Source organism: Bos taurus, chromosome 5 (assembly GCF_002263795.3).
Source record: "Bos taurus isolate L1 Dominette 01449 registration number 42190680 breed Hereford chromosome 5, ARS-UCD2.0, whole genome shotgun sequence".
NCBI classification, from domain to species: Eukaryota; Metazoa; Chordata; class Mammalia; order Artiodactyla; family Bovidae; genus Bos; species Bos taurus.
The window spans coordinates 22,754,759-22,782,754 of NC_037332.1; the positions used below are offsets into that span (position 1 = coordinate 22,754,759).

A 27,996-nucleotide genomic window follows, 5' to 3' on the forward strand; every position below is an offset into this window, starting at 1 on the left:
CAGTATCATCCCAATCAAAGCTGTATTAGTAACTCTAAGAGAGACCAGCAGAAGAATCATTCGGCTTAACCTAGCCCCAACTGTTATCTACAGAATATAGAGCAAATAAAATGTGTTGGTTTTAAGCCAAAGCTTGGAGATGGTTTATTATGCAGCAACAGATAGAATTTGGAAAAGGGCATGGCAACCCACTCCAGTATTCTTGCCTGGAAAATGCCATGGACAGAGGAGCCTGGTGGGTTACAGTTCATTAGGTCGAAAAGAATCAGACACACTTCACAACTAAAGAGCATCACAACAGATACAATTAGGTACAACAGATATAATGCTGTATCTTCTCCACAAAAGAAAAGGAATCTTTTTGAGGATGGGAGCCCTATAAGACTGAGGTATTTATCAAATTTCCTAGTAAGGACACAATAAAAGCATCCACCTGAGTTTTACTACACAATACTTCTCATACATTAGAAAGAATTAACATAACTCCTCCAAGATTTACATTATTCTCTTTTCCATAGATTCTTTTTTTAACTTTCTAAGTTAAACAAGACTCTTGAGAGTCCCTTGGACTTCAAGGAGATCCAACCAGTCCATCCTAAAGGAGACCAGTCCTGAGTGTTCACTGGAAAGACTGATGTTAAAGCTGAAACTATACTTTGGACACCTGATGCAAAGAGCTGACTCACTTGAAAAGACCCTGATGCTGGGGAAGACTGAAGACAGAAGGAGAAGGGGACGACAGAGGATGAGATGGTTGGAAGGCATCACCGACTCAACGGAGATGAGTTTGAGTAAACTCTGGGAGTTGGTGATGGACAGGGAGGCCTGGCATGCTGTGGTCCACGGACATGACTGAACGACTGAACTGAACTGAAGTTAAACAAGAAACTAGAACTAAACTGCCACTCTAGTTTTCAGGGTATCTGAGTAAAAATCAAGATTTTTTTTTTCTCTTTGACAATACTCTTTTGTGGAGTGTTGGAAAGCCATCACTCTCAAATACTGCTCGTGTTGGGAGTGTTGCTGTTTAGTCATAAAGTCATGTCCAACTCTTTTGACCCCAACCTCAGACCTCAACCTCTATTCATGGGATTTCCCAGGCAGAGTGGGTTGGAGTGGGTTGCATTTACTTCTCCAGGGGATTTTTCCAACCCAGGGATCAAACCTGTGTCTGCTGCATTGCAGGGGGAATTTTTTTTACCACTCAGCCACTGGGGAAGTGTAACTAAATCCAAAACTGTATATACTTTGACTCACCGCTAGGAAATTACCTAGTTGACAATTTCATTAAATGATCTTGTATACAAGCATGTAAGTATACAAGCATGTTTACTGCAGTGTTATGTATCAGCAAAACTGGAAACAAACTAAATGTCCTTCAAAAGAGAAATGATTAAATTTTAGTAAGACATATAATAAAATATAATATAGTTATTAAAAATAAATAATAAAAGAGGCAGTTCTGAAAGTGTTGATACTGAAAGCTCTCCAAACTATATTAACTGGAAAAAAAAAAATCAAACTCTTAGAAGAGTATGATCATACTGCATAACGTTAACATATATATGCATTAAAACTTTGTGCAAAATATACAAGAAGCTATTAGGAATGATTACTGTAAGGACCTTCTACTTCTCACTTTATAGCTTCTATGCTACTAATCCTTAACTCCTGTCAGCCTCAAGCTTCACATAAAATTTGTCTCTTAAATCCTTTCCTGCTTGCTCTCAAACTTCAGCCTTGAAAATGGTCACTACTACTCTTTGTTCTAATCTCCATTATAACTCGAATGCCTTTAAACTTGTCTTACAACTCATCTTTGTAATTATTTTACTTTTCGTCCTCTGAGTTCCTTCTCATTTCTATACCTTCTTAAAATTGAATATATCCTGATCTGTACCAAATCCTGATGTAGAAGGCTTCCTCAGACTTTCGCAATATGACCTTGACCCACCATATGACTCAACTGATGTTGTTCTATCCATCATAAATCCATGTACAATAGGAAGCTTCTTTACAAATATACCACATTTAACCCTAATTCATTTATATCAGCTTTCAACTGAAAACATGTCCTATTCTTTTAAATGTAAGCAATTCCACCTAACCTAGAGTCAACAACAACTTTAATAAGCATGCAAATAGTCACCCATCTTATTTAATTATTAATGCTGAATTGAGAGCAATCCCTATTCAGTCTGTCTTTGTAAGCAGTCTCTAAGAGGCTATATCTTCCTTGTTGCACCTGATTCCAGCCCACTCCAAAATTTCTCAAGTGCCAGTACACAATATACTTCTGCATCCTAAGTCCCCCTGTCTAACCTAGTGATATGGAACTTAAAAAAAATAAGTACAGTATGCCAGAAAACAGTGTGAGAAACATGAAAGTAGCAAGTGCTAGTTGCTCAGTCGTGTCTGACTCTTTGTGCCCCCACGGATGCAGCCCGCCAGCTCCTCTGGCCATGGGATTCTCCAGGCAAGAGTACTGGAGCGGGTGGCCACTCCCTTCTCCAGGGGATCTTCCCGATCCAGGGATCCACTCGCGGTATCCGATATTGCAGGCAGATTCGTTACCATCTGAGCCACGGGGGAAGCCCTATCTAAATACTATTGGCTCTTGCTTTTAGCATAGCTTGTCAAGTGTTCCAAAAACAAAAGCGCATCTAAATCTAGGAATACTGATTCAGGATATAGTAGTTAGAGTCACAAAGACCTACATGCAACTTCCAGTTTACCTACTTGGAAGCTGTGTAGAAGTACTCAAGCTCTGTAAGTCCCAAATTCCCATTTCCAAAGTATAACTAATAAAGGTCAGCCTTATGGAACTGTTGTGAGGATTAAATGAAATAGCACATGTAAAATACTTAAATCAGCACCTGGCATTTGTCATATCTACTACTAACTGTAGATACTTCAGTTCAGTCATCAATCTTATCTGACTCTTTGCGACCCCATGGACTGCAGCATGCCAGGTTTCCCTGTCCATCACCAACTCCCAGAGCTTGCTCAAACTCATGTCCAACGAGTCAGTGATGCCATCCAACCATCTCATCCTCTGTTGTCCCTTTCTCCTGCCTACAATCTATCCCAACATTAGGGTCTTTTCCAATGACTCAGTTCTTTGCATCAGGTAGCCAAAGTACTGGAGTTTCAGCTTCAGCATCAGTCCTTCCAGTGAACATTCAGGACTGATTTCCTTTAGGATGGACTGGTTTGAACTCCTTCAGGTCCAAGGGACTCTCAAGAGTCTTCTCCAACACCACAGTTCAAAAGCATCAATTATTCCATGCTCAGCTTTCTTTATAGTCCAACTCTCACATCTATACGTGACTACTAGAAAAACCATAGCTTTGACTAGACGGACCTTTGTTGGCAAAGTAATGTCTTTGCTTTTTAATATGCTGTCTAGGTTGATCATAGTTTTTCTTCCAAGGAGCAAGCATCTTTTAATTTCATGGCTACAATCACCAAACTTATCACATGGACCACAGCCTTGTCTAATTCAATGAAATTACAAGCACAGGGCCACCCAAGACAGACAGATCATGGTAGCGAGTTCTGACAAAATGTGGTCCACTGGAGAAGGGAACGGCAAACCATTTCAGTATTCGTACCTTGAGAACCCCATGAACAGTATGAAAAGTAGATACTTACATTAGAGCACTGCTCCTAAAAAAAAGACCTAGAATCAAGATTTAAAAGCTGGAAAACATCTCAGAAATCACATTCCAACTGTAACACTCTGTAGATGAGGAAACAAAGTCCCAGAAAGTAACTAGAGCTGGCTTACCTGAAATCACTACACCATCTAATGACAGTTACAGTTAAAACTTAGGTTTCCAAGTCCTAACTCAATATCCTTACTATTGCAAATATTTCTTGGCCATCTATCTTATATCCATCAAGACACTTAATTTCTCTAATCTCAACTTCCTCAATGACAAATTATAGGTATAGGACAAGATCATGGGTCCTTCTAGCTCCAAAACTCTCGTTCCATGATTCACATGGGCCCTAAACTGGCTAACTTAAAAGCATGCCCACAGAAACAAGGTCAAATATATTTCCAATCTTTATATATACTTAGTTTTCTTGTAGATACTTTCAAGACTCTAAAATTTAGTTACTAATTATTAATAGTTACATGAAAGCAGTCAAGTCAGGAAAAAAAGTAGCCAAGTCAATGAGAGACTATCAAAACTAATTACAAATTAAGTTACTTATAACTAAATTGGGTTTACAAACAAACAATTAACTTGATACTAAGTGAAATGAAAGACTTTAATAAGTTTTTAACTATCTAACATATAATTAAAACTGATCTACATATTTTAAGCAAGTTTAGACTTGCTTGATTCAATAAATATGGACAGACAGACCAAAAAATATATCAAAATAAGAATTCATAGTCTAGTTCTAAAAAGAGACTTTTTTTTTTTTTTTTAATTTTAGGCCCTTGCTAGCTATCAGTGAAAGGTTGTTGCTAAACCACGAAAAGACACCCGGATTCTTGGCCTCTGGAGGAGAAGAATTCAATCCGGGGCCAGAGACGAGGCTTGATCGCTCGGAGCTTCTGTGTAATAAAGTTTTATTAAAGTAGAAAGGAGAGAGAGAAAGGTTCTGACATAGGCATCAGAAGGGGGCAGAAAGAGTACCCCCTTGCTAGTGTTAGCAGTGGAGTTATATACTCTCCAAGGAATCAAAAGAATGTCTGGAGGTTGTAAAGACCTCACCAGACCTACTCCCATAATTTACATTTTAAAATAACAGGATTAGCCAGAAGGTTTAATCCAGAGACTGTCCTCAGGCAGGATACATTCTTGTTATATAATCTTAAGGAATGTAGGGGGGGGGGGGCGGGGGAAGTTTGTCCTTTCTTCCTCCTTGAGAATTCCAGACCCCTCTCTCCTTGGGGACCCCTAGACTTCTTCTCAACCTGCCTAGGAAATGACTCTCTCATTCCCCCCTTTTCTTTTAGGAGAATTATGTTGCCAAGGGAAAGGGGCATCATTTTCATTCCATAACTACTTCCTGCTGTTTAGGGGCGTGGTCCCTAAATTGTTGAGCAACATATTCTCCTAACCCTCATATTGAGGGTCTTTGATCCAGGGGCCCCAAGTAATAGTTGGAGGAGGCTGTGACACTCAGAGGAGCTTGGACAACCATTTGTAAGTTAAAAGCCTTCATGCGACAAGAAACAAATCCAATTACACAATTACAGATGCAGGGAGCAAACAGCAAAAACAGAACAATCAGAATTATTGTAATTAAGATAGTTTTCCACCATGGGGAACTAGTTAACATCTCCCAAAGTGAGGCAACTGAGGCTTCAGGAGTATCCATAGCCTCAATCATCTTGTTCATGTGATTAGTAAAATGAGTAACGTTAGTGCTCATATCAGGTATATATGTACAGCGTTGGGTATGAATAATGGCACAAGTTCCTCCTTGTGCAGCCATCAGAATATCCAAAGCCAATCTGTTTTGTAAGACCACCTTTCTAATTTGTGCTTGTTTAGCATTAAGAGCTGAAACAGCTTTTTGAGAATCTTGAAATGCCTGAGTAAAATTAATCAAAGCATCCACTCGTAGCATAACTCATAACATCCACTCAGCATAACTCCTCTCTGGAGTTCCCAGAGAGGGAACAAACACTGCAGCCAAATTATCATACCAGTGAAATACAGACCTTGCCCACTGAGTTTTAAGGTGTGGTAAATTAGCAGGCTTTTTTGGAAGCTCTGAAAATATGAAGCCTCGAGTTAAAGATGTGCACCTGCAGCGGCTCCACCAGGCTGCACACGCTGGGCGTCAAGGCTCAACACAGCCCCCTATTTGTCTCTCGGGGCTCCTGGGGTGCCGGGACCACAGTGCTGCCTCCACCCCAGTCACAGCCCACACTGCCACTGCCATCCTACCACCCATCGCGCACCACTTTTCATTTTTTAAGTCTAAAACATACCTGAGAGAACTAGGAAAGAGAAATAATAAAATTTCCTAAAGAACCTGTTGGCCATCTCAAAAATTCCAGAATGTGTTGAAGAACTACTATGTAAAATTCCAGAATCTAATAAAAATTCTAATCTACTGGCTATGAATTCTTGTTATAAAAGATACGCAGAATGTCAGTTTCAAAGAAGTAGAACACAAAATCCATAAAATTAAAATCCATCCTGAATAGTATCATCTCTTATAATGCAAAAATCCCTGAGAAAGACTATCCAAATAGCAGACGACTTGTAATTCAGGTTCCCAAGGAAACAGTCTGAGATGGAAATCTGCAAGCAGGTTTACTGGAACGAGCTCTCAGGAACCCTTGTGCGGATACAGAGGCAGCACGACTGGCCCAAGGGAGAAGCTGAACAGCACTGCTGTGCACAGTGCTGAAGCAGTCTCAGTAACGCCACTAGGAGCCCTAAGCTGGAATGGCCCTTCGTATTAGTCTCTAACAAAGACAAGAGGATGATTCTGTGCATCCCTACATCAACCAGGGATGAAATGTAGGCTGCTTCCAGGAAGGGGACAGAAACTTGGATGAGGAAGCCATGATTCCAAGCAATGAAAAGAATGTGCCTCTATCCTGAAGGGGGATCTATGTCCCACACCAAAGTGTCCACTGCAATAAATGTACCTTACTTGTATCTGAGATACGTATAAAGGGCTCGGAGAAGGCAATGGCACCCCACTCCAGTACTCTTGCCTGGAAAATCCCATGGACTGAGGAGTCTGGTAGGCTGCAGTCCATGGGGTCACTAAGAGTCGGACACGACTAGGCGACTTGACTTTCACTTTTCACTTGCATGCATTGGAGAAGGAAATGGCAACCCACTCCAGTGTTCTTGCCTGGAGAATCCCAGGGACGGGGGAGCCTGGTAGGCTACGGTCTATGGGGTCACACAGAGGCAGACACGACTGAAGTGACTTAGCATAGTATAAAGGGCTACACACTGGGGAAAGATGGTGGGGGGGAGCTCAGTAGAAAGAAAACACCCTATATCTGGCCGCTGTGGACACTGGAGGCAAGAACACACAGAAGCAGGGCCAGATTAGTCTGAGCTGTCCCCAGAAGAGGTCTAGAGCCCCGCCCTGCCCTAGTATTGGAGGGCCTGCTAGCTAGGTGGAGAGAGGCACGCTGTGGTTCACGGGGCGGGGACGACACTGACAGCTGAGACCTGAAAAAACATTTACTATTATTCTTATATTTTAATTTATTCTGTAGCTCGTTCTGGATTTTTTCCCTCTCTGTTGCTCTGGTTGTTTTTATTATTATCTCTAGACATTTGAGAACGTTATTCTTAATCAGTTTTATTTCCTTTACATACTTCTATGCTGGCTTTCTGTGGTTCTGTGGGGTTTTTCATTTTTTTTCTTTTTTGTTGTTCTTTAACTATATAAACCTTTTTTTATAGACTTCTATTTAACTTTTTGCTTTCTATTTTTTTTCTTTTTTTCACTATGTTTGTTAGTTTGTTTTCTTTGCTTTATTCCATAGTTAGCACTCTGTTTTGGTCTTGTCTTCAGTTTTGTGTTTTAGTTGGTTTTGTTTTTAATTGGTCGATATTTTTGGTTTCATTTGCTCACCAGGTCACTCTTACCTTTTGTCTTCTTTGGATTGTTTTGGTTTTGTTGGTGTGTATGTATGTCCGTGTGTATGTCTGTCTGTCTGTGTTGGGGGGCAGGTATGTTCCTTTGGTTTTGTTTCTATTTGTCTGATTTTGCATTTACCATTTGTCTGGGGTACATTTTTTATTTCCTGGTTTTTTGTTTCTTTTTTGTTTAATTCCTATTATTGCCATTCCAGGAAGAATGAAGAGGCTGTCACAAAGAGTTGGACACAACTCAGCAATAACAAATTGTCATAACAACCTGTGGGATCTTGGTTTCATGGCCAGAGATCAAGCCTTTGCCTCTGGGGTTAAATTTAAAACCAAAAATTTAAGACATAAATCTAAGACTAGAAACTATAAAACTCTCAGAGGAAAATACAGGCAGAATACTCTGTCATAATTCACAGCAAGATCTTCTATGACCCGCCTCCTACAGTAATGGCAATAAAAACAAAAATAAACAAATGGGACCTAATTAAACCTTAAAAGCTTTTGTATAGCAAAGGAAACCATAAACAAGATGAAAAGACAACCCTCAGAATGGGAGAAAATAGTTGTAAATGAAGCAACTGACAAAGGATTAATCTCCAAAATATACAAGCAATTCATGCCACTCAATATCAGAAAAACAAACAACCCAATCAAAAAATGGGCAGAAGATCTAAATAAACATTTCGCCAAAGATAAAGACATACAGCTCATAAACATCGCTTATTAAAAGAGAAATGCAAATCAAAACTACAACGAGGTATCACCTCACACCAGTCAGAACGGCCAGCATCAAAAAATCTACAAACAATAAACATTGGAGAGGGTATGCAGAAAAGGGAACCCTCTTGCCCAGTTGGTGGGAATGTAAATTGATACAGCCACTATGGAGAAAACCACTATGGAGAAAATGGAGATTTCTTAAACTAGCAGTAAAACTACCATATGACTCAGCAATCTCACCCCTGGGCATATGCCCTGAGAAAGCCACAATTCTAAAAGACACATGTACCCCAGTGTTCACTGCAACACTATTTACCATAGCCAGAACACGAAAGCAACCTAGGTGTCCATCAACATGACTGGATAAAGAAGTTATGGTACATATATACAATGGAATTACTCAGCCATAAAAAGAAACACATCTGAGTCAGTTCTAGTAAGGTGGATGAAACTAGAGCCTGTTATACAGAGTGAAGTAAGTCAGAAAGAGAAAAACAAATACTGTATATTAACACACATATATGGAATCTAGAAAAATGGTCCTGATGAAACCCATCTGCAGGGCAGCAATAGAGACACAGATGTAGAGAACTGACTTGTAGACACAGCACGGGAAGGACAGGGTGCAACAAACTGAGAGAGCAGCACTGACACATATACATTACCCTATGTAAAACAGAGAGCCAGTGGGCATTCGCTATATGGTGCAAGCTCAACCTGGTGCTCTGTGACCATCTAGAGGGTGGGAAGAGGTGGGAGGAAGGTTCAAGAGGGAGGGGACATATGTGTACCTATGGCTGATTCATGTAGATGTATAGCAGAAACCAACACAACATTGTAAAGCAATTATCCTCCAATTAAAAATAAATATTTTTTAATTACAAATGTAATAATGCACAGAGAGGGGATTTCACTTCAAAACGCTGTAAAACAGTCCACTATGCTGCAAGCCTAGACGTCTTTTCAATTTTCCTTTTCTGAACTTCTCAGATTTCCATGATGGACATGATCTATATTTGTAACCAGAAAATATGTTCTTTTATTATTTCTAAATATTTTAAAACTAAATCATTGCTTTAAATATTTACAAGTTGAAAACAGATATAATAAGATTATACCAGAAAAATTAATGCCTTACAGAACAAAATAAACATATATTTCCTTACCAGAAATCTAACTAAATATGATTTACCTCTTAATCAACCCCCACAACAGTGCATTTTGGCATGGCACTAGACAAAGAAATTCTTAAAACAATATCCAAATATTACTCAGCTAATAAAGTCCAAATAAAGGATCACTGAGACTCTAGAAAAATTTTTACATTAGCATACATATGTAAAACTTAACCACAGTCTAATATTAAAAATTAAAATAAGAAGGAAAATGTGCTTTTAAATCCCATCTACTGGTATGAGCCATGCAATACTTAAACAGACGTCTATGCAACTAGGTTATTCATGCTATTGTATTAAATATATCAGTCATAGTGCATGCAATGGCCAGGATCTATCCTAATGTAAAATACCCTATCCTCAATACCACAGCTCATATTGAGAACACAGTCCAAGACAATCAGGTTATATGACCCCATATCTATTGCCAAGTGACCAAATGTGATCACCTGGACCCAACAGCAGCCATCCACAAGCTAGGTAGCAACCAATAAAAATGGCTCAGTGGCAAAGCAAACAAACAAACCCCACTGTGAAGAATGAACCACTGCTGAATTTCAAGCATAGGCCTTTAAATTGCAGACCATGAAGAAAAATGACTAGTCACACAAACTGGCACTAAACAGATACATAATGCAGCCATGAGGTAAATAAGAGTATAATCCAGCCAAAATACCATTGCTTCTTGAGAGTGCAGAAGCTCTTAAAGAAAAAATTAGAGAGTTAAGAAAATTAGCTAGCACCAAATGAACCTAACCAGAACTATAATCACTGTTTCCAAGCCAGAGTAAAGCTTATATCTAGAATGATCTGTAAAAGATGTGTTTCATGGTATCACAATTCCTAGAAGGAAGAATCTTAAGAATCAAATGACCTCACTCCACTCCCAACCTCAGTTGACTAAACCAGCAGTGAACATCTGACCCAGAGGAAGCAACTCTATTACTGGCCAACCAGAGACTTTTACACATTATCCAATAAGAAAAGATAAGGAGGACATTTTAGATTCTTCTCTTGGGGTATGGAAGTTGAGACATCTGGCCAGTTGGCTATGCAAAGGTAAGGTGAAAAGCAAGTAGAATCATGTGGCCAGATGCTCACTTGAGCATACTAAGCAAGTAACAGCAAGGAAGATGGACACAGGATGCAGAGACCGAACGCCACTGGTCCATGACATTGTGTGAGATAAAAGAGAGGCCTCTCCTCCTGACACCATTCTACGTTCCACTGTCTACAGACCCAACTGTACAGCAATTCTTGTTCTTAGATCACTTTGAAAACTTACAATAAATCATTTTCAACTTAGACTGATTTGAGGAAGTTTATAATCCTTGAAAATAAAAGGCACTTATTAGAATATTGTCCAAGTATGATAGGTTACATTCATGCATTTAAAATTTAATTAACTACTGTTTCCTCTCCTCCATATATCATGGAAAAGTAAGTCTGTGCTCCTGTTTCTGTGCCCTTGCTTCCCATCCAATCATTTCTCCCTATGACCCTCCTGAAACCGAACTAGGTATGACCTAACTATTCAGGTTCAGCCTGGCTCCAGAGTTCTTTACCATTCCATCAGTGGACACTACTCAATCCTTATCTGACTTCATGTCTCTTCAATGTGCACACATACCTAATACTTGCCTCGACTTGTCTCCTGAGTGCTGGGCCTAGTAAATATCTATTGGGATGTCCAAACCTCTAGTTCACACTCATCTTCTCCCCAAAGCTGTTCTTCCTCCTCCTCTATTCTTCATCTTAGTCCATTCCACCCAGACTACTCACAAGTCGATAAGTCCTATTAATTCTCCTAACATTCCTGAAAATCTATCCTTTCTCTATTCCCAAAGCCATCGTCTGATTCAAGCTTTTGACAACCTCTGGGAGGTAGAAATTCTGATTCAATGGAGGAACATGGCTATCTTTTTTTCTTTTTTTAAAAAATGATTCCAAATGATTCCAATGTGCAACAATTTTAGGAACTAAAAAGTTACTACCTTTTAGCCAGCCTCTCCCTTAATGGCGACATCCTCTCTACACAGCTACCAAGTCAACATACATCATTAAAAATACTGGGTTGGCCAAAAGGTTTGTTCAGGTTTCAACATAGGATGCTACAGGAAAAAACCAAACAATGTTTGGTTCAACTCAATACATCGAGTATCAAATATTAACAGAGGTTTTCAGTTCAGTTCAGTCGCTCAGTCGTGTCTGACTCTTTGCAACCCATGGACTGCAGCACGCCAGGTTTCCCTGTCCATCACCAACTTCTGGAGCTTGCTCAAACTCATGTCCATCAAGTCAATGATGTCATCCAACCACCTCATCCTCTAGCATCCCCTTCTCCTTCTGCCTTCAATCTTTCCCAGCATCAGAGTCTTACACACTAAGAAAAAACAACAACAACAACAAAATCCCCCTAAGGGAACTCAGTCTACCAGTGAAGTCCAGTACCACAAAAACAATGTAGTAAGTTTTGCAGATATCTATATACTAAGAGTTTTAGTATTCTAAGGTACTATAGGGGTTGTTGGTTGGCTTACTTGCTAAATCACGTTCAACTCTTTTTGACCCCATAGACTGTAGCCCGCCAGGCTCCTCTGTTCATGGGATTTCCCAGGCAAGAATACTGGAGTGGGTTGCCATTTCCTTGTCCAGGGGATCTTCCCAATCCAGGGATAGAATCCATGTCTCCTGCTTGGCAGGTAGATTCTTCACCACTGAGCCATCTGGGAAGCCCAAACCACTATATATTATATTAAATGTTTACTGAATGCTGGTTCTGTGGTGAGTGCTTCATGAACATTATTTCATTTAATCCTTCTACAATACTGTAAAGTACATATTTGGCTCAATTCACAGATAAAGCAGTGGGTACCAGAGAGTTTGAAATCTTGGTCTAATTTCAAAAACCCATTCTCTTAATCAGTATGGAGTGCTCTGGGAGAAGAAATAAAAAGCAAGCAACTTTTTTTCTTAGGTGATACTAACTCTAAATACCACCTAAACTGAGCAATGTGGACAAGCACTGGTAGGACAACCGGAGAAGAGCAAAGCACTTATATAGAGATGTGAAGGGATGGGAGAAGAGAGAAAGTTGTGGGAAACCCACTAAAAAGATGCCGAGGTCAATGAATATACAGAGAGGTAGATGGAGATGAGTGTGAAACGGAATCTTTGTTCCCCAAGGAACCAGAGCAATATGGGCCTTGCATGCCAACATAGAGAATCTAGACATCTCCTATGGGCACTGAGGAGTCACTAACAAATTTTAGAAGACTGATTGACCTTATTTACTTTCTACGAAGACTACCTGGAAAAATATTTTTGAAGAGTCTTATTACAAATTTGATTAAGAACTTTCTGTGGCTCTATATTGTCTATTGTATAATATCCAAAATCTTCTCCTGTCTTATTTCTTATAACTATCTCCACTGACATGTAGAAATATTTACAATTTCCCTAAGATGTCCTAGGCTGCTTCAGGTTTTTGCATCTGCATGGTTCCCAAAAATGCCATCTGTCCCTCGTTCATCCTTGCCTGAGGCACTCAGGCTTCTGCAAGGCTTTCAACATTTCCATTCCTTATCTCCCTCCCTCCCGCTTCAGTTCACTGCAGTTCACTCAGGTGATGTCATCTGCACATCTGAGGTTCTTGATATTTCTCCCAGCAATCTTGATTCCAGCTTGTGCTTTCTCCAGCCCAGCGTTTTTCATGATGTACTTGGCATATAAATTAAATAAGCAGGGTGACAATATACAGCCTTGACGCACTCCTTTACCAATTTGAACCAGCTGTTGTTCCATGTCCAGTTCTAACTGTTGCTTCCTGACCTGCATTCAGATTTCTTAAGATGCAGGTCAGGTGGTCTGGTATTTCCATCTCTTTCAGAATTTTCCAGTTTGTTGTGATCCACACAGTCAAAGGCTTTGGCATAGTCAATAAAGCAGAAGTAGATATTTTTCTGGAACTCTTGCTTTTTTGATGATCCGACAGACGTTGGCAATTTGATCTCTGGTTCCTCTGTCTTTTCTAAATCCAGCTTGAACATCTGGAAGTTCACGATTCATGTACTGTTGAAGCCTCACTTGGAGAATTTTGAGCATTACTTTGCTAGCATGTGAGATGAGTGCAATTGTGAGGTAGTTTGAGCATTCTTTGGCATTGCCTTTCTTTGGGATTGGAATGAAAACGGACCTTTTCCTGTCCTGTGGCCATTGCTCAGTTTTCCACATTTCCTGGCATAGTGAGTGCAGCACTTTCACAGCATCATCTTTCAGGATTTGAAATAGCTCAATTGGAATTCCATCACCTCCACTAGCTTTGTTCATAGTGATGATTCCTAAAGCCCACTTGACTTCCCATTCCAGGATATCTGGCTTTAGGTGAGTGATCACACCATCGTGGTTGTCTGGGTCATGAAGATCTTTTCTGTATAGTTTTTCTGTGTATTCTTGCCCTCCCCCTCACACCATAGAATTACTTTTTCTTTTGTGATCACATTCTTCCTCTGGGTATGTACTGACACATCACGTTGCTTTGTAATTATTTAAATTTAAGTATCTGTCTCACTCCATTAAAACTCTTGCAGAGTTTTACTATTAAAACTCTGCATCCCAAGCCCAGCCAGTTATCAGTACAGATGTTCAACACTGTGACAAATGACTACACACACCAAGTATAAAAAATAAATAAATAACAAGGGAGTGATAAGAAAAGCATTCCTTGAATAAATCTGGAGTACGTAATAATAAAAAAACATTAACAATAGCTAACATTTCTAGAGAACTTACTCTGAGCCAGATACTGTAGTAACAGTGTCACATGTATTAATTCACTTAATCCTCACAGCTGTATCAGAAGGGTACTATTATCATGACCATTTTAATGAAACACAGAGAACTCAAGAAACTTGCCCAAAGCTACCCAGCTAGTAAATGGGGTGCAGATGCCTCTCCAGGCAGTTTGGCTTCAGAGTTCAGGTTCTTGACCAACTATACTATCTCTTCAGCTCCAGCAAAGACCACCCATGTAAGAAAACAGTTCTAGCCCTGGTTCTTTCATATCTTCATTTCTTTTTTATTCTTAACACACTAAAAATAAATCTACACAGTGAGAAAAAATTCTACTTCTCAAAATTTGCTTCAGTAAATGAGTAATAATTTCATCAAACTTACATGTGTAACTAGTCTGGGAGGACTTCCGGAACATCTTAGTTAGATCAGAGCCCTCCTGCTGTTTGCTTCTGGGGCTCTCTGTGCTTTTCCTTCCGATCACTCACCCAAGGAACATAAGTGACTGTTTGAACAGTTCCACAGTTCGCCCCTGGTTACTCAGCTCCACAGGGGCTCACGTCTATTTTCCTCCTAAGTGCATCCACATCACACAGTAGACACAAAGATGTATGAGAAGGAGATATGTTCAGGTCTTTGCTATTCATCTCTTTCTTCTGCTCCCACGGCCATCATCATAAGGCAAATCGTAATTGCTTTGATTTTAAAATCCATCTCCTCTGATCTCTGCCTGTACTCTCCTACAGTCCTATAATATGAATCACATGCAACACTGACAAATTAATTTCTTCTTAAAACATTCTTTTAGATGCTCACTCAGCAAACATTACCTCCTACTATGTGCCTGAAGGGAATCGAAATATGTAACCCTAAAATATGTCACTTTGGCATATTGATTATTTTTAATTAAAAGCGCTTAAACAGCAGGTCCAAGAACAACACTCTGACCCTCCTTTTGAGTAAAAATTACTAGGCAGTCAGTGTACAACTCTGAGACCTCGGTCTTGTTTTCAGTAAGCAACCCGCTCCATTGTCCTGAACTCCTGGAATGTGTCTTTAGTCTGATAAATTATCAGCACTCAGATCCAGGGAAGGGCAGTAATTAAATTCTGTTCCATATGCTAAACACCTACTGATCACCCAGTGATCATCACCTTATTGCCAAATTCAGACTTAAATTGAAGAAAAGTAGGGAAAACCACTATTCAGGTATGACCTAAATCAAATTGCTTACGATTATACAGTGGAAGTGAGAAATAGATTTAAGCGATTAGATCTGACAGACAGAGTGCCTGATGAACTATGGATGGAGGTTCATAACACTTTAAAAGAGACAGAGATCAAGACCATCCCCAAGAAAAAGAAATGAAAAAAAGCAAAATGCCTGTCTGAGGAGGCCTTACAAATAGCTGTGAAAAGAGAAAAGCAAAGGAGAAAAGGAAAGAAATACCCATTTGAATGTAGAGTTCCAAAGAATAGCAAGGAGAGATAAGAAAGCCTTCCTCAGTGATCAGTGCAAAGAAATAGAGGAAAACAATAGAATGGGAAAGACTAGAGATCTCTTCAAGAAAATTAGAGATACCAAGGGAACATTTCATACAAAGATGGGCTCGATAAAGGAAAGAAATGGTATGGACCTAACAGAAGCAGAAGATATTAAGAAGAGGTGGCAAGAATAATACACAAAAGAACTATACAAAAAAGATCTTCATAACCCAGACAACCACGATAGTGTGATCACTCACCTAGAGCCAGACATCCTGGAATTTGAAGTTAAGTGGGCTTTAGGAATCATCACTACGAACAAAGCTAGTGGAGGTGACGGAATTCCAGTTGAGCTATTTCAAATTCTAAAAGATGATGCTGTGAAAGTGCTGCACTCGATATGCCAGCAAATTTGGAAAACTCAGCAGTGGCCACAGGACTGGAAAAGGTCCGTTTTCATTCCAATCCCAAAGAAAGGCAATGCCAAAGAATGCTCAAACTACCTCACAATTGTACTCATCTCACATGCTAGCAAAGTAATGCTCAATATTCTCCAAGCAAGGCTTCAACAGTATGTGAACCGTGAACTTTCAGATATTCAAGCTGGATTTAGAAAAGGCAGAAGAACCAGAGATCAAATTGCCAACATCTGTCGGATCATCGAAAAAGCAAGAGTTCCAGAAAAACATCTACTTCTGCTTTATTGACTATGCCAAAGCCTTTGACTGTGTGGATCACAACAAACTGGAAAATTCTGAAAGAGATGGGAATACCAGACCACCTGATCTGCCTCTTGAGAAATCTGAATGCAGGTCAGGAAGCAACAGTTAGAACTAGACATGGAAAAACAGACTGGTTCTAAATTGGTAAAGGAGTACATCAAGGCTGTATATTGTCACCCTGCTTATTTAATTTATATGCCGAGTACATCATGAGAAATGCTGGGCTGGAGGAAGCACAAGCTGGAATCAAGATTGCTGGGAGAAATATCAAGAACCTCAGATATGCAAAAAGTGAAGAAGAACTAAAGAACCACTTGATGAAAATGAAAGAGGAGAGTGAAAAAGTTGACTTAAAACTCAACATTCAGAAAACGAAGACTGTGGCATCTGGTCCCATCACTTCATGGCAAATAGATGGGGAAACAGTGTCAGACTTTATTTTTTGGGGCTCCAAAATCACTGCAGATGGTGACTGCAGCCATGAAATTAAAAGACTCTTGCTGCTTGGAAGAAAAGTTATGACCAACCTACACAGCGTATTAAAAAGCAGAGACATAACTTTGCTGACAAAGGTCCATCTAGTCAAAGCTATGTTTTTTCCAGTAGTTACATATGGATGTGAGAGTTGGACTATAAAGAAAGCTGAGCGCCGAAGAATTGATGCTTTTGAACTGTGGTATTGGAGAAGATCTCCTTGGACTTCAAGGAGATCCAACCAGTCCATCCTAAAGCAAATCAGTCCTGAATATTCACTGGAAGGAGTGATGCTGAAGCTGAAGCTCCAATACTTTGGCCACCTGATGCTTACTCACAATGGCAACACAACATAAGGTACACTATAGCGAGGGTGAGGGGCGGGGGGGAGAAGCAAGAGGCGATCTGTATTCTTCATAAATGTCATAAATTACGAAGAAATGCTCTGGTAATGTTTCAGATTAACAGAAGCTAACAACTACATATAATATCTAAACCTAACCGTGACCTCCCTGGTGGTACAGTGGATAGGAATCCGACTGCCAATGCAGGGGACAAGGGTTCAATCTCTAGTCCAAGAAGACACCACGTGTTTTGTTTCACAACTACTCAGCCCACTGGCCTGGGGCCCATGGTCTGCAACCAGAGAAGCCACCCCGCCCACAACTAGAGAAAGCCCTTGTACAGCAAAAAAGACCTTGGGCTATCAAAAATAAACAAATTATTTTTAAAAAAAGAAATAAATAAACCTAACTGGACCCTAAACTAGTAAGGGGAAAATACTACAAAGGACATTATCAGGTCAATTGAAAAAAAATGGAACTATGAATAGTAAATAGAATCAATGTAAATTTATGAAGTTGGCAACTATACTGTAGTTATGTAAAAGAACATCCCTGTTCTTCATTGAAGCTTTCAGAGGTGAAAAGCCATAACTGGTCCTCAAGTGATTCAAGAAAAAAAAAAAAAATTACACATATACAGAGAGAGAAGCATGTAAGTAATAAAGCAAACAGGATAAAATGTGAACAATAAGTAAATCTAGATAAAGAGTATACAGCTGTTTCTTGTATTATTTTATTCTTTTAACTTTCTGTAAGCTTGAAATTAGTTCCAAATAAAAGTTTAAAAGTATCTATGTATTGCACTGTCCAATACAGTAGCCACCAACTATATAAGGCTGCTGAACATTTAAAATATGGCCTGTCCAAAGTTAGATGTGCTGTTAGTGCAAAATACAAATCAGATTTCAAAAACTTAGTATAAAAAAAATCTCATCAGTAATTTTCATGTTGACTATATGTTGAAATATTTTAGATATATTGAGTCATTATATTGACTATATATTGTGTCAGAATAAATCTATTTTAAAAATTAATTTCACGTCTTCACTTTTTTAAAAAATGTCTCCTTGACAGTGATTATCTTTATTCATTTACTTGGCTGCGTTGAGTCTTAGTGGTGGCTCTCTGGCTCAGCAGTTGTAGCACACAGGCTTAGTTACTACTCGGCATGTGGGATCTTAGTTCCCCGACCAGGGTTCAAACCTACATACCCTGCACTGCAAGGCGGATTCTTAACCACTGGATCACCAGGGAAGTCCCTCTTCACTTATTTTAAATGTGGCTACTAGAAGCTTTAAATCACATATGTGATTCGTATTTGCATTGGACAGGGCTGAGCTAGATGGTCAAGAATCTCCACGATGAGGTGTCACACAATTTTAAGTTTCTCTCTCAATTTCTTTCTGCTGTAAGCAGACCTCTATCTCTTGGTTTTAAGCTACTTAAGGGTAAGAATCAGTTTTATTCACGGCTGTACCTCCAGTATCGAGCACATATCCAGTGTTATTTAATATTAAACACTTGTTTATTGAAAGGCAATATGCAAAAAATGGAGGGATAGCAGGAAGAATGAAATCATTCTTGTCTCTGAGTCTGTTTATACTGTAAACTCCTTCCTAGAATGAAAGTAACTCTCTTCCTCTGCTAAGCATCTTCTTCAAAACCCCATCCCTCCAAGGAGACTCTCCACTCACACAGGTTCATTCTGATCAGTTCTCCTCTGTACTACTACAGCCTTCATTTTCTGTATAATTCATTTAGGCACTTAATCATATAAATTCCCTGAGAGAGAATTTAGATCTCATATTTTTCCCATATTTTCCACAATGACTGGCACAGTGCTAACCATATCAGTTGAGGAGCAGAGAAAAGGGGCAGGGGGATGGATTGAGAAAATTTGGCTTTAGTCTCAGTTCTGACACCTACTGTGTTGCTTTAGATAAAACACTTTATCTCTCCCTTTCTACTCTCACTTTTAAAATCAGAGAGACCCATTAACCATAAAAAAAGACTTCTGTTTCCACAATTCTAGAATTAAATTCATTTTTTCTTTAGCAGTATTACCAATAAAAGCAAATCTAATACACTTAAAGATCTCAGTTAAATCAAAGTAAAATCCCTAAGAATGAAATGGCAACAAAGCTTATAAACTGCCTTAAGTACTAAATGCTGGTGTCTTTCCAGCCATGAAGCTCTTTAAATCCACATTTCTCCTCAAAGCCTGTTAAGCAAAACAATCAATACAAACATATTAGAGCTACCTCAATTTTTTTTTTTCCAGACTTTTACAAGCCTCAAAGAAACACTTTTTAGTAGCTAATGGAAGAAAGAAAAAACAGAAACTAAATTTTCTATAAAGTACCCTGGTACCTTATTGGTGATGTTCAAAGATTCTGAGTTACAATTGACTATAAGCACACTGTTTCTTTTTTCAAAAATGCTATTTAAAGTACACTATTCAGAGGAAAATTACAAGAGTTAAAATGAAAAGGTCATGTAAAAAACAGAATGTTAAAAAAGTATGCAATTTAATTTCAAAGCATGAACACCATTTCAAACAAATCTCTAACTAAGCCACCTTCAGTCAGTTCAGTTGCTCAGACGTGTCCAGCTCTTTTCGGCCCCATGGACTGCAGCAGGCCAGGCCTCCCTGTCCATCACTAACTCCAGAACTTACTCAAACTCATGTCCATTGAGTCAGTGATGCCATCCAACCATCCCATCCTCTGTCGTCCCCTTCTCCTCCGAGTCACCTTAGTTTTAATCTTGTATCTCATGACCTCTTCTGAGAAATAAGATTATCAAGATGGGAGAAAATAAAATGGTTGCCATGGTACATAAAGATTCAAGTTATACTTGTCAGTAAATACCACCTGTGGAGTTTAGTAATACAAATTACAAGGTTTCTTTAAGGATTTATCCAAATGCTCCTAAATGCTGAGCATTAACACTGACCCATCTATAAGATTAGAGCCGAATTCCACCCAGGGGACTCTAGCCACCTCTGTAGCCTCACCTCCTATCAATCCCTGCACATCATTTGCCTACCTAAACTTAATTGTTCACACTCCCCTTAATATTACATGCCCATTTTATGACTTCTGGTCTAGGCAGCCACAGTTCCCTCAGCCCAACCAGCCTTCCCCTCTTTTGAGCTGCAAATATTCCCTCCTCCCAGAAGCTCTTCCAGATCACCCCAATACCCTCCCAGGAAGTGGCCTGCGGGCACTATTCATTCTTCCATTACAAAGCACTTCCATTACTTTTAAATGGCCATTCCCTCAACCAGCTGTGAATTCTAAAAGGAGGGCCCATATTTTACTTAACTGGTTCCTAGGCCCCGAGCAGATACTTTGCATTTACTGCCACTCAAGAATACTGAAGGGAAAAAAAAGTAGTAAGCTGTGAGATACAATTCAAACTTTTCTATAAAGGAATATATAAATTTAAGACAGCGATTTTCAGCCAGGGCAATTTTGCCCCCAGGTGACATTTGGTAAAGTCTTCAGATATTTCCGGTTGTCACAAAAGTGGGTAGGGGATTGCGGGGGGAGGGGGGGAGTGCTATGGCATCTAGGAGGTAGAAGCCAGGGATGCTGCTAAACATCCTGCAATGCAAACTACAGCCACTACAACAAAGAATTATCCGCTCACAAATGTCAATAATGCCATGTTGCCAAGTGACTTACAACATCTCAGCAATAACCAGAATAAATTCCCACCTTGTAGTTTCACCTGAAACTTCTGGAGCCATTGATGTGTATGCACCAACACTCAAAATGCCCTTTATACAACTGTAACGCTTAAGAACACTAAACCAAGAGTACCTGAAAGCTGCTGTACCTCTGAAAACTAGAAGCTATTCTTAAGTCAGTAAACACTTTGTTTCACTTATAAACTTCAAAGCAAACCAGAGGCAAGCTAATGATCATCTTCAGCTGTGGGACTACGTTACAAAAAAATCTGAGGCATGAGGAAATGAGTTCCTCCAAGTGTGAAAAAAGAAAACTCTAATCAGTGCGAGTAAACCATGCACAGATGCCTTTAAGGTTGAACTGATGGCCAGAGTAAAGCGTATGCCCTTGCTACTGACAAAAACAGCACTTACCAAGATTTCAAAAACTGACAAAACATTGCAGAAAATCATCAAATGCCAATACAAGGTGGCAGATACAGAAATTAACTCTTTCTCCCCCTTATACATGACCAAGTTTCATGTGACTTGAACGTTTCACAAAGCTCTGCAGGCGCAAGGACACTCCCTTTCTCTACAGGGGATGACTCAACTCTCTTCAGCACCTTCCTGGACTGCATACTACAAGTTCAATAAACTCCTTTTGTGCTTGGAACTAGTTATCCTACTCCCTCAAAAACCGGCTAATGGGTTCGGCACCAAATTTTCAACCATTTCTCTTTTTGTTGCACTCCCATTAGGCTCAAAAAGAGTTTTAAAAAAGCTAACCAGACAAAAACTTGAGTTAACAGTAACTCTTACAGAAAACATTTTAATTCTTATTCTAGGAACTGATTCCTAAACAAAACACCTCCAGCTTTCCAATACTTAATCTTTATATCTTAAGGTTTTTCCAGATCTGAAATGGACATAGCACTGGCAGAAAGTAAAGGAGCATTCCGTTAAGTAAAGCTTACAACTGATTTATTTTTGGATAACTCCAAAAAGGTACTAGGCTGGCAGAGGAAAACGCATTTTTAATTGGAGGAGAAAAAAAGTTGCCAACTCTGAGTAATATCTTCCTTCGCAGCTGACTTTGCCAGTTAGGTGTCGGTACCGCCACTGGGCCGATGCTAGGCCAGGCTTCACCACATAACCCTGCGGGGTCGCCCAGCTGAGGTAATGAAGCCGCGTGTGGCAGGTGCGCCTCGTGGGAATTTGGGGGGCACGCCAGGCGGGGCGCTGTGGGAAGAGGCGAGCCCGCCTGCCCCGGGCTCCCAGCGCGCGTTCTCCGGCCTGGCGCGCGGATGGCGGGCCGGACCCGCAGGCACTAACTCTCCATTTTCACAGCCACTCCAGGTTCTGGAAGGAGCGTGTGGGCACCACACCCTCCCGCGCGCACTGACAGCCCGCGCGAGAGCCGGGCCGGGGCCTGGGCGTGCGGAGCCGCGGGGGACCAGACGCCCGGCCCCGGCCTGCTGCCCAGCCGCCGCCCCGCCCGCCCGCCCTCCCTGCCCCTGCGGCCCGCCCCCGGAGCAGACGACCGAGGCCTAATCGCCGCCCGGGCTGCGGGGCCTAAAGAAGGAAGGAGCCCGCGCTGAGGAGGGGGCAGCTTCCGCGTCCCCGGCTCTCCCCTCACGTGCTCCTGGAAAGACGGTTTCTCTCTCTTACCCTCTGTAGAATCCTCCTTAACATGGTTTAAACACCACCGGCGCCGCCGCGGTGACTCTCCGAACCTTCCGCGGGGGCCTCTCACTACTCGGGGGTGCGCGGGCTGTAGGGACTGAGCCGGGAGAGGACTGGGAGGAGGACGGGGCGAGGCGGTGGCGGCGGCCGCTCGGGCGGCCCGGACTTCCCCGCAAGCTGCGAGAGGGAGCGCGCCCGAGAGAGCGACGAGGTAGCCAGGGAGCGCCGCCCGCCTGCCAGGTCTTCCCCCGTAACTGACAGCGGGGCGGACCCACCCTCCACCGCACCGCCCTCTCGGCCTGTCCATCCACGGGAGGCGGGGCTAGAAGGGGCCTGGCCCGCAGCTGCGACCAATCGAAAGCGGCGGCGGCGTGGGTGGTTGCGTGACGGACAGGCGGCAGGACGTGGGCGCCGCCGCCGCTCCTTCCGGCTGGTTGGGGGACGCCACGGCCGCCGAGCGCATGCCCGCGCTCCGTCGGAGGACGCTCCCGCGCTCAGACCGCGTACCCGCTAAGGGAACCGGTGGGGGTCCGTGACCTCGACACCAAGAGGGATCTCGGGGCAGGTACCTAGACTGCACCTCAGACTACTCTGTAAAATTTGTCAGTGTGACCCTGGCCTTGACCGTACCTGAACGGGACCGTCATTTCTGCTGGAAGCGCTTAGTCCCTGGGTGGAAGCAAAGGAGAGAATCATAGACACGATTAACCGGTCTGATAGGCTTCTCTCCCCTGGTCCAATCCCTGGCTCCTTTCCCTTCTCCCTTCCTGCTCCTAATGTCAACCGAAGAGAAAGTAAAGAACCAGAAGAAACAATAGGAAGAAACTGGAATTTGAATTAGCAAGAGAAGTTTGGGGTTGTCTGTTTTGGACTATAACAACAATATTTAATGGGGTGATGTCGTTAACATGTTGCACTATCTAAAGCCCATGCTCGGTCCATTCTCCTAAGAAATTTTAAATCCTCTTCTGATAACAGATGTATATGAAGTGAATCGACCTTAATGCGTCTGTTTCATAGATTAAGAAAAAATAATGAGGTCACGGATAAACAGTTTGCCAAAACAAGGACGTGGACTTGGAAGTGGTCCTGGAACTGACTTCCAGCCACGACATCATTATTTACACTCAAAAATCACAGCTGCGAAATCCTACCATTCTGGCAGTATTCACAAGCTAAGAGGTTCGACTTTATGGTGGGGGTGGGGGTGGGAACTTTAATAGTGTTTAAATAAGGAAAGTAAAAGAAAGGGAAAGTGTAGTCGCTCAGTCCTGTCAGACTCTTTGCGACCCCACGGACTGTAGCCCTCCAGGCTCCTCTGTCCATGGGATTTCCTAGGCAAGAATACTGGAGTGGGTTGCCATTCCCTCCTCCAGAGAATCTTCCTGACCCAGGGATTGAGCCCAGGTCTCCGGCATTCCAGGCAGATTCTTTACCATCTGAGGCACCAGGGAAGCCCTTAAATAGGGAAGGGGAGAAGAATGCAATTAACTTGCTGGAGGTGCTGATCTGAAGTCTACCAAGCAATGAATGGAGTGCTTATTAGAAATACAGGTCTTTTGAAAAAAACGCAGCAAATATTATTTTCCAATTAATTAAGGTTAAAAATGTTTTGTAAAAATGTAAATAAAGCATTATATAATGTAATATGTTGTTTCTCTCCAAACATGTCTGTTTTTTAATGTGTGTGTGTCTATAGTGCCTACAACTGATATATTACTCATCACTATCGATGACAGTGCACTTAAATACTTCCAGGCAAACAGAGCAAAGCAATGGTACTTTATTGTCAGACAATATGGGAATATTTTCACTAACATAAAAGTGATAAAACTGTGATATAATAAGTATATATTTGGTCCCTGCCCCTGAGTAATATGTTGAGTGATAGGGTAATAAGAGCATCTTTTGTTGTAATGTTTGATTTTTGACCCTGGTTCCAGACACCAGAGCTTCTAAGACCCTTGGAATCCCAGAGTCTTCAGTGTCTTCTTGCATGCTAGTAAATGGTTGGGTGTCCCTAGATAGCTATAGGATGGGCGCTGAGCTACAGAAAAACCAAATCATGATTATAAGGTTGGAATTTTCGAGCCCACATTCCCCCTCCACCTTCTGGAGGAAGAGGAACTGGAAGACAATCACCATTGGCCAATTAAATAATCAATTATACCTATATAATGAAACCTCCATAAAAACCCTCAATAATGAGGTTTGGAGAACTTCAGATTGATGAGCATCAAGGTGCTGGAGGATTACCTGTCTGGAGGGTATGGGGAACCTGCCCTATACCTCTCTTCCATATGGCTGTTATGGAGTGGTAACCTTTGTAATAAACCAATAAGAGTAAATAAAGTATTTCTGTGAGTTCTGTTAGCAATTATATGTGTTTAGTTGTTTCAGTCCTATGGACTGTAGCCCACCAGGCTCCTTGGTCTGTGAGATTTCCCAGGCAAGAATACTGGAGTGCGTTGCCATGCCCTCCTCCAGAGGATCTTCCCACCCCAGGGATCAAACGCACATCTCTTATATCTCCTGCATTGGCAGGGGAGTTTTTTACCAATAGCAACACCTGGGAAGTCCTGTTAGGGATTATAGCAAATTGTATAAGCTGGAGAGAGTGTTGTGAGAACCCCCAATTTATAACCAGTTGGCCCAAAGTACAAGTAACAACCTCGGACTTCCAAGTGGTATCTGAAGTAAGGAGCATTTTTGGTGGGACTGAGCCTTTAGCCTATGGGGTCTGTGCTAACTCTGGGTTGTTAGTACCAAAACTGAATTAAATTGTAGGATACCTGGGTGGTGCCTGGAGAATTGGAGAATTGCTTGGTATGGAAAAAAGCACACATTTGACATCACAAGTGTTGTAAGCAAAGAAAGGAAACAGCTTTTTACATTTAAAGTGACATATTTTGTTTTTTCAAAAATTAGTTTAAAGCTGCTTATTGATGTCACATGCTAAGGCCTTCTCCACTGAAATTCTCCAGTGGAATCTTTTGACTAATATAATAGATTCTCATCTACTGCTTAGCAAGATGGGTTATTAAAAAAATCTGTATTCTTCCCTGCAGCTTATGATAACTCCATCACTGGAATAATATGCTAGAGAACTTAATTACTCCAAAGGAAAATAAGCAGTGGGTGAAACTTCATCATGTAAGAATATCCTTCATATAATCTAGCAGCTTCCCACACAAAACAGTCCAATTTAACATAGCAAGCAAATAGCAAGTGCATGCATGCTCAGTCATGTCCGACTCTTTGCTTCCCAATGGACTGCAGCCCACCAGGCTCCTCTATCCATGAGATTTTCCAGGCAAGAATACTGGAGTTGGGTTGCCATTTCCTTCTCCAGGGCATCTTCCCAACCCAGGGATCAAACCCGGAACTCAGGCATCTTCCACATTGGCAGGCGGATTCTTTACCATTAGCGCCAGCTGGGAAACCCTCTGGCTGCTAATTTCTATCCATTTAACTCTTTTACATCCATATTTCACAAGTTCTTTGACTCCATCAAGACCTCCAGTTCATTGGCCCTTCTTACTTTCTATGAGCCATTTCCCTTCTTCTTCTTGTTCAATCGATCAGTTATGTCCGACTGTTTGTGACCCCATGGACTGTAGCATGGCAGGCTTCTCTGTTCTTCACTGTCTCACAAAATTTGCCATTTCCCTAGCATCCTTATTTCTATCAAAACCCCACCTAAAACCTATGATCCAACTTTATAGCACCCCCACCCTTTGCAAATATGCTTAACTTCAGCTCTCTCTTGCTCCATTGTTTTCATCTAGCAGAACCCAAACATGACTACCCAACTACTCCATGCTGTACAGGAGCAACTGAATATCACTAGAGGTACAAATATATAGTGGGGGCTATTGGACTCATTTTACACTAAAAGTCACAGAGCTCAAATAGGCACTCAACATTGCCCAGCAGACTCCTGTTATGCTTTCCTCCTGTCTTTTTTCTCTGGATGCCCCATGGTGACTTTCATACCTATAGTTCCTCAGTCTATTCATTTTCTTCTTAACCCACCCCAATCAAGCTGCCTTCTCATCTACTCTGATGAGACTGTTCATATTAAGATCACTAACAACATACATGCTGCCTAATCCAGTGACAAATTTATTTTTTTTCTTTTGCTTTATTTGACTCTTATTCACACTGAGAACACTAGATGGTTCTCTCCTTGTTTTATTCTTGACTTCCTTGACAGTTTACTTTCTGGTTTTTCTTCTCAATGACCATTCCTCCAAATACTTGTTTGAAGACTTCTCGATTGCATATCTTACAGTGCCTCCTTAATGTTCTAAGACCCCTCCTTCCATCTATCCCACATGGCCTAGAAGTGATCTCAACGAGTCTCCTGACTTTAAATTTCATCCATTTGCCCGAGTCTACATCTCCAGTGCTGAATCTCCCCAGGTTTCGGACTTGGATAAAAAACCAGCTACTTCGTTTTTCTGCTTGGGTGTCTAACCAGCATCTCAAACTTAACATGGCCCACCAAAAACTGTTTCATTTTTATCTTCAAAAGTGCTCCTTCACCAGTTTTCCTTTCTCATTATGTCCTACCCCCCAACTACTTAGTTGGAGCCAACCAGAAATCTTGGCATTATCTTCTTTTTGTCTATTTCATCACTTCTCCTCTCTACATCCAGTCCAGCAGGTCTACCTCCAAAACATACACCAGACCTGCCACTTCTTTCCATGGTCACCTCAGTCCACAGCACCTTCATCTCCTGTCCAAACTACTGGAAGAGTTTCCTGGTTGATCTTCCTGCTTTTCCTTTGGCTTCCCTATAAACTGTTCACTATACAGCAGCTAGAAACAACTTTTTAAAAACACAAATTAAGTAGCATCACTGTCCTCCTTGATTGTAGCTTCCCATCACACTCACAATAAAGTCCAAATACTTTATCCTGGCTCACACAACCTGTTGATCTGGTCCCTCCTGCTTCTCCACCTTCTACTTACAACACTTAGCTTACTTTGCTTTAGCCTCCTTGAACTGTTTTTTCCTCAGTTGCAAAAAACTTATTCCTGCCTTTGATCAAACAGTTCCTATTTAGGAAATGCTTTGTGATTAATTTCTTGGCATTCATATTGTATTTTAAAAGTCACCTCCTCAGAGAGATCTCCAAGGATCACCTCATCTAAAGTATTAACGGGGTCTCCAATCTATCAGATTACCCATTCTAAATCTCTGCATAGCAGAGAAAATGGAATACAAGAATCTTGTCTCTTGTTCCCTGCTGTATCCCCAATAATTAAAACAATGCTCAATCCATGATTAGCAATAAATAAATATTTCTTGATGAATGAGG

General features: G+C 41.1%; 1 protein-coding gene across 2 annotated transcripts in view; it reads right to left on the minus strand.

The window, feature by feature from the left end:
• EEA1 (early endosome antigen 1) overlaps window positions 1-22,924 on the minus strand; it is a 130,510-nt gene extending 107,586 nt beyond the window's left edge. For both annotated transcript variants that reach the window (XM_002687214.7, XM_005206125.5), the window contains exon 1: window positions 22,654-22,924. In XM_002687214.7, coding sequence (XP_002687260.2) covers window positions 22,654-22,677 — 24 coding nt within the window. In that variant the 5' untranslated portion in view covers window positions 22,678-22,924. The remainder of the gene's footprint in view (window positions 1-22,653) is intronic.
• Window positions 22,925-27,996: the final 5,072 nt, after the last annotated feature.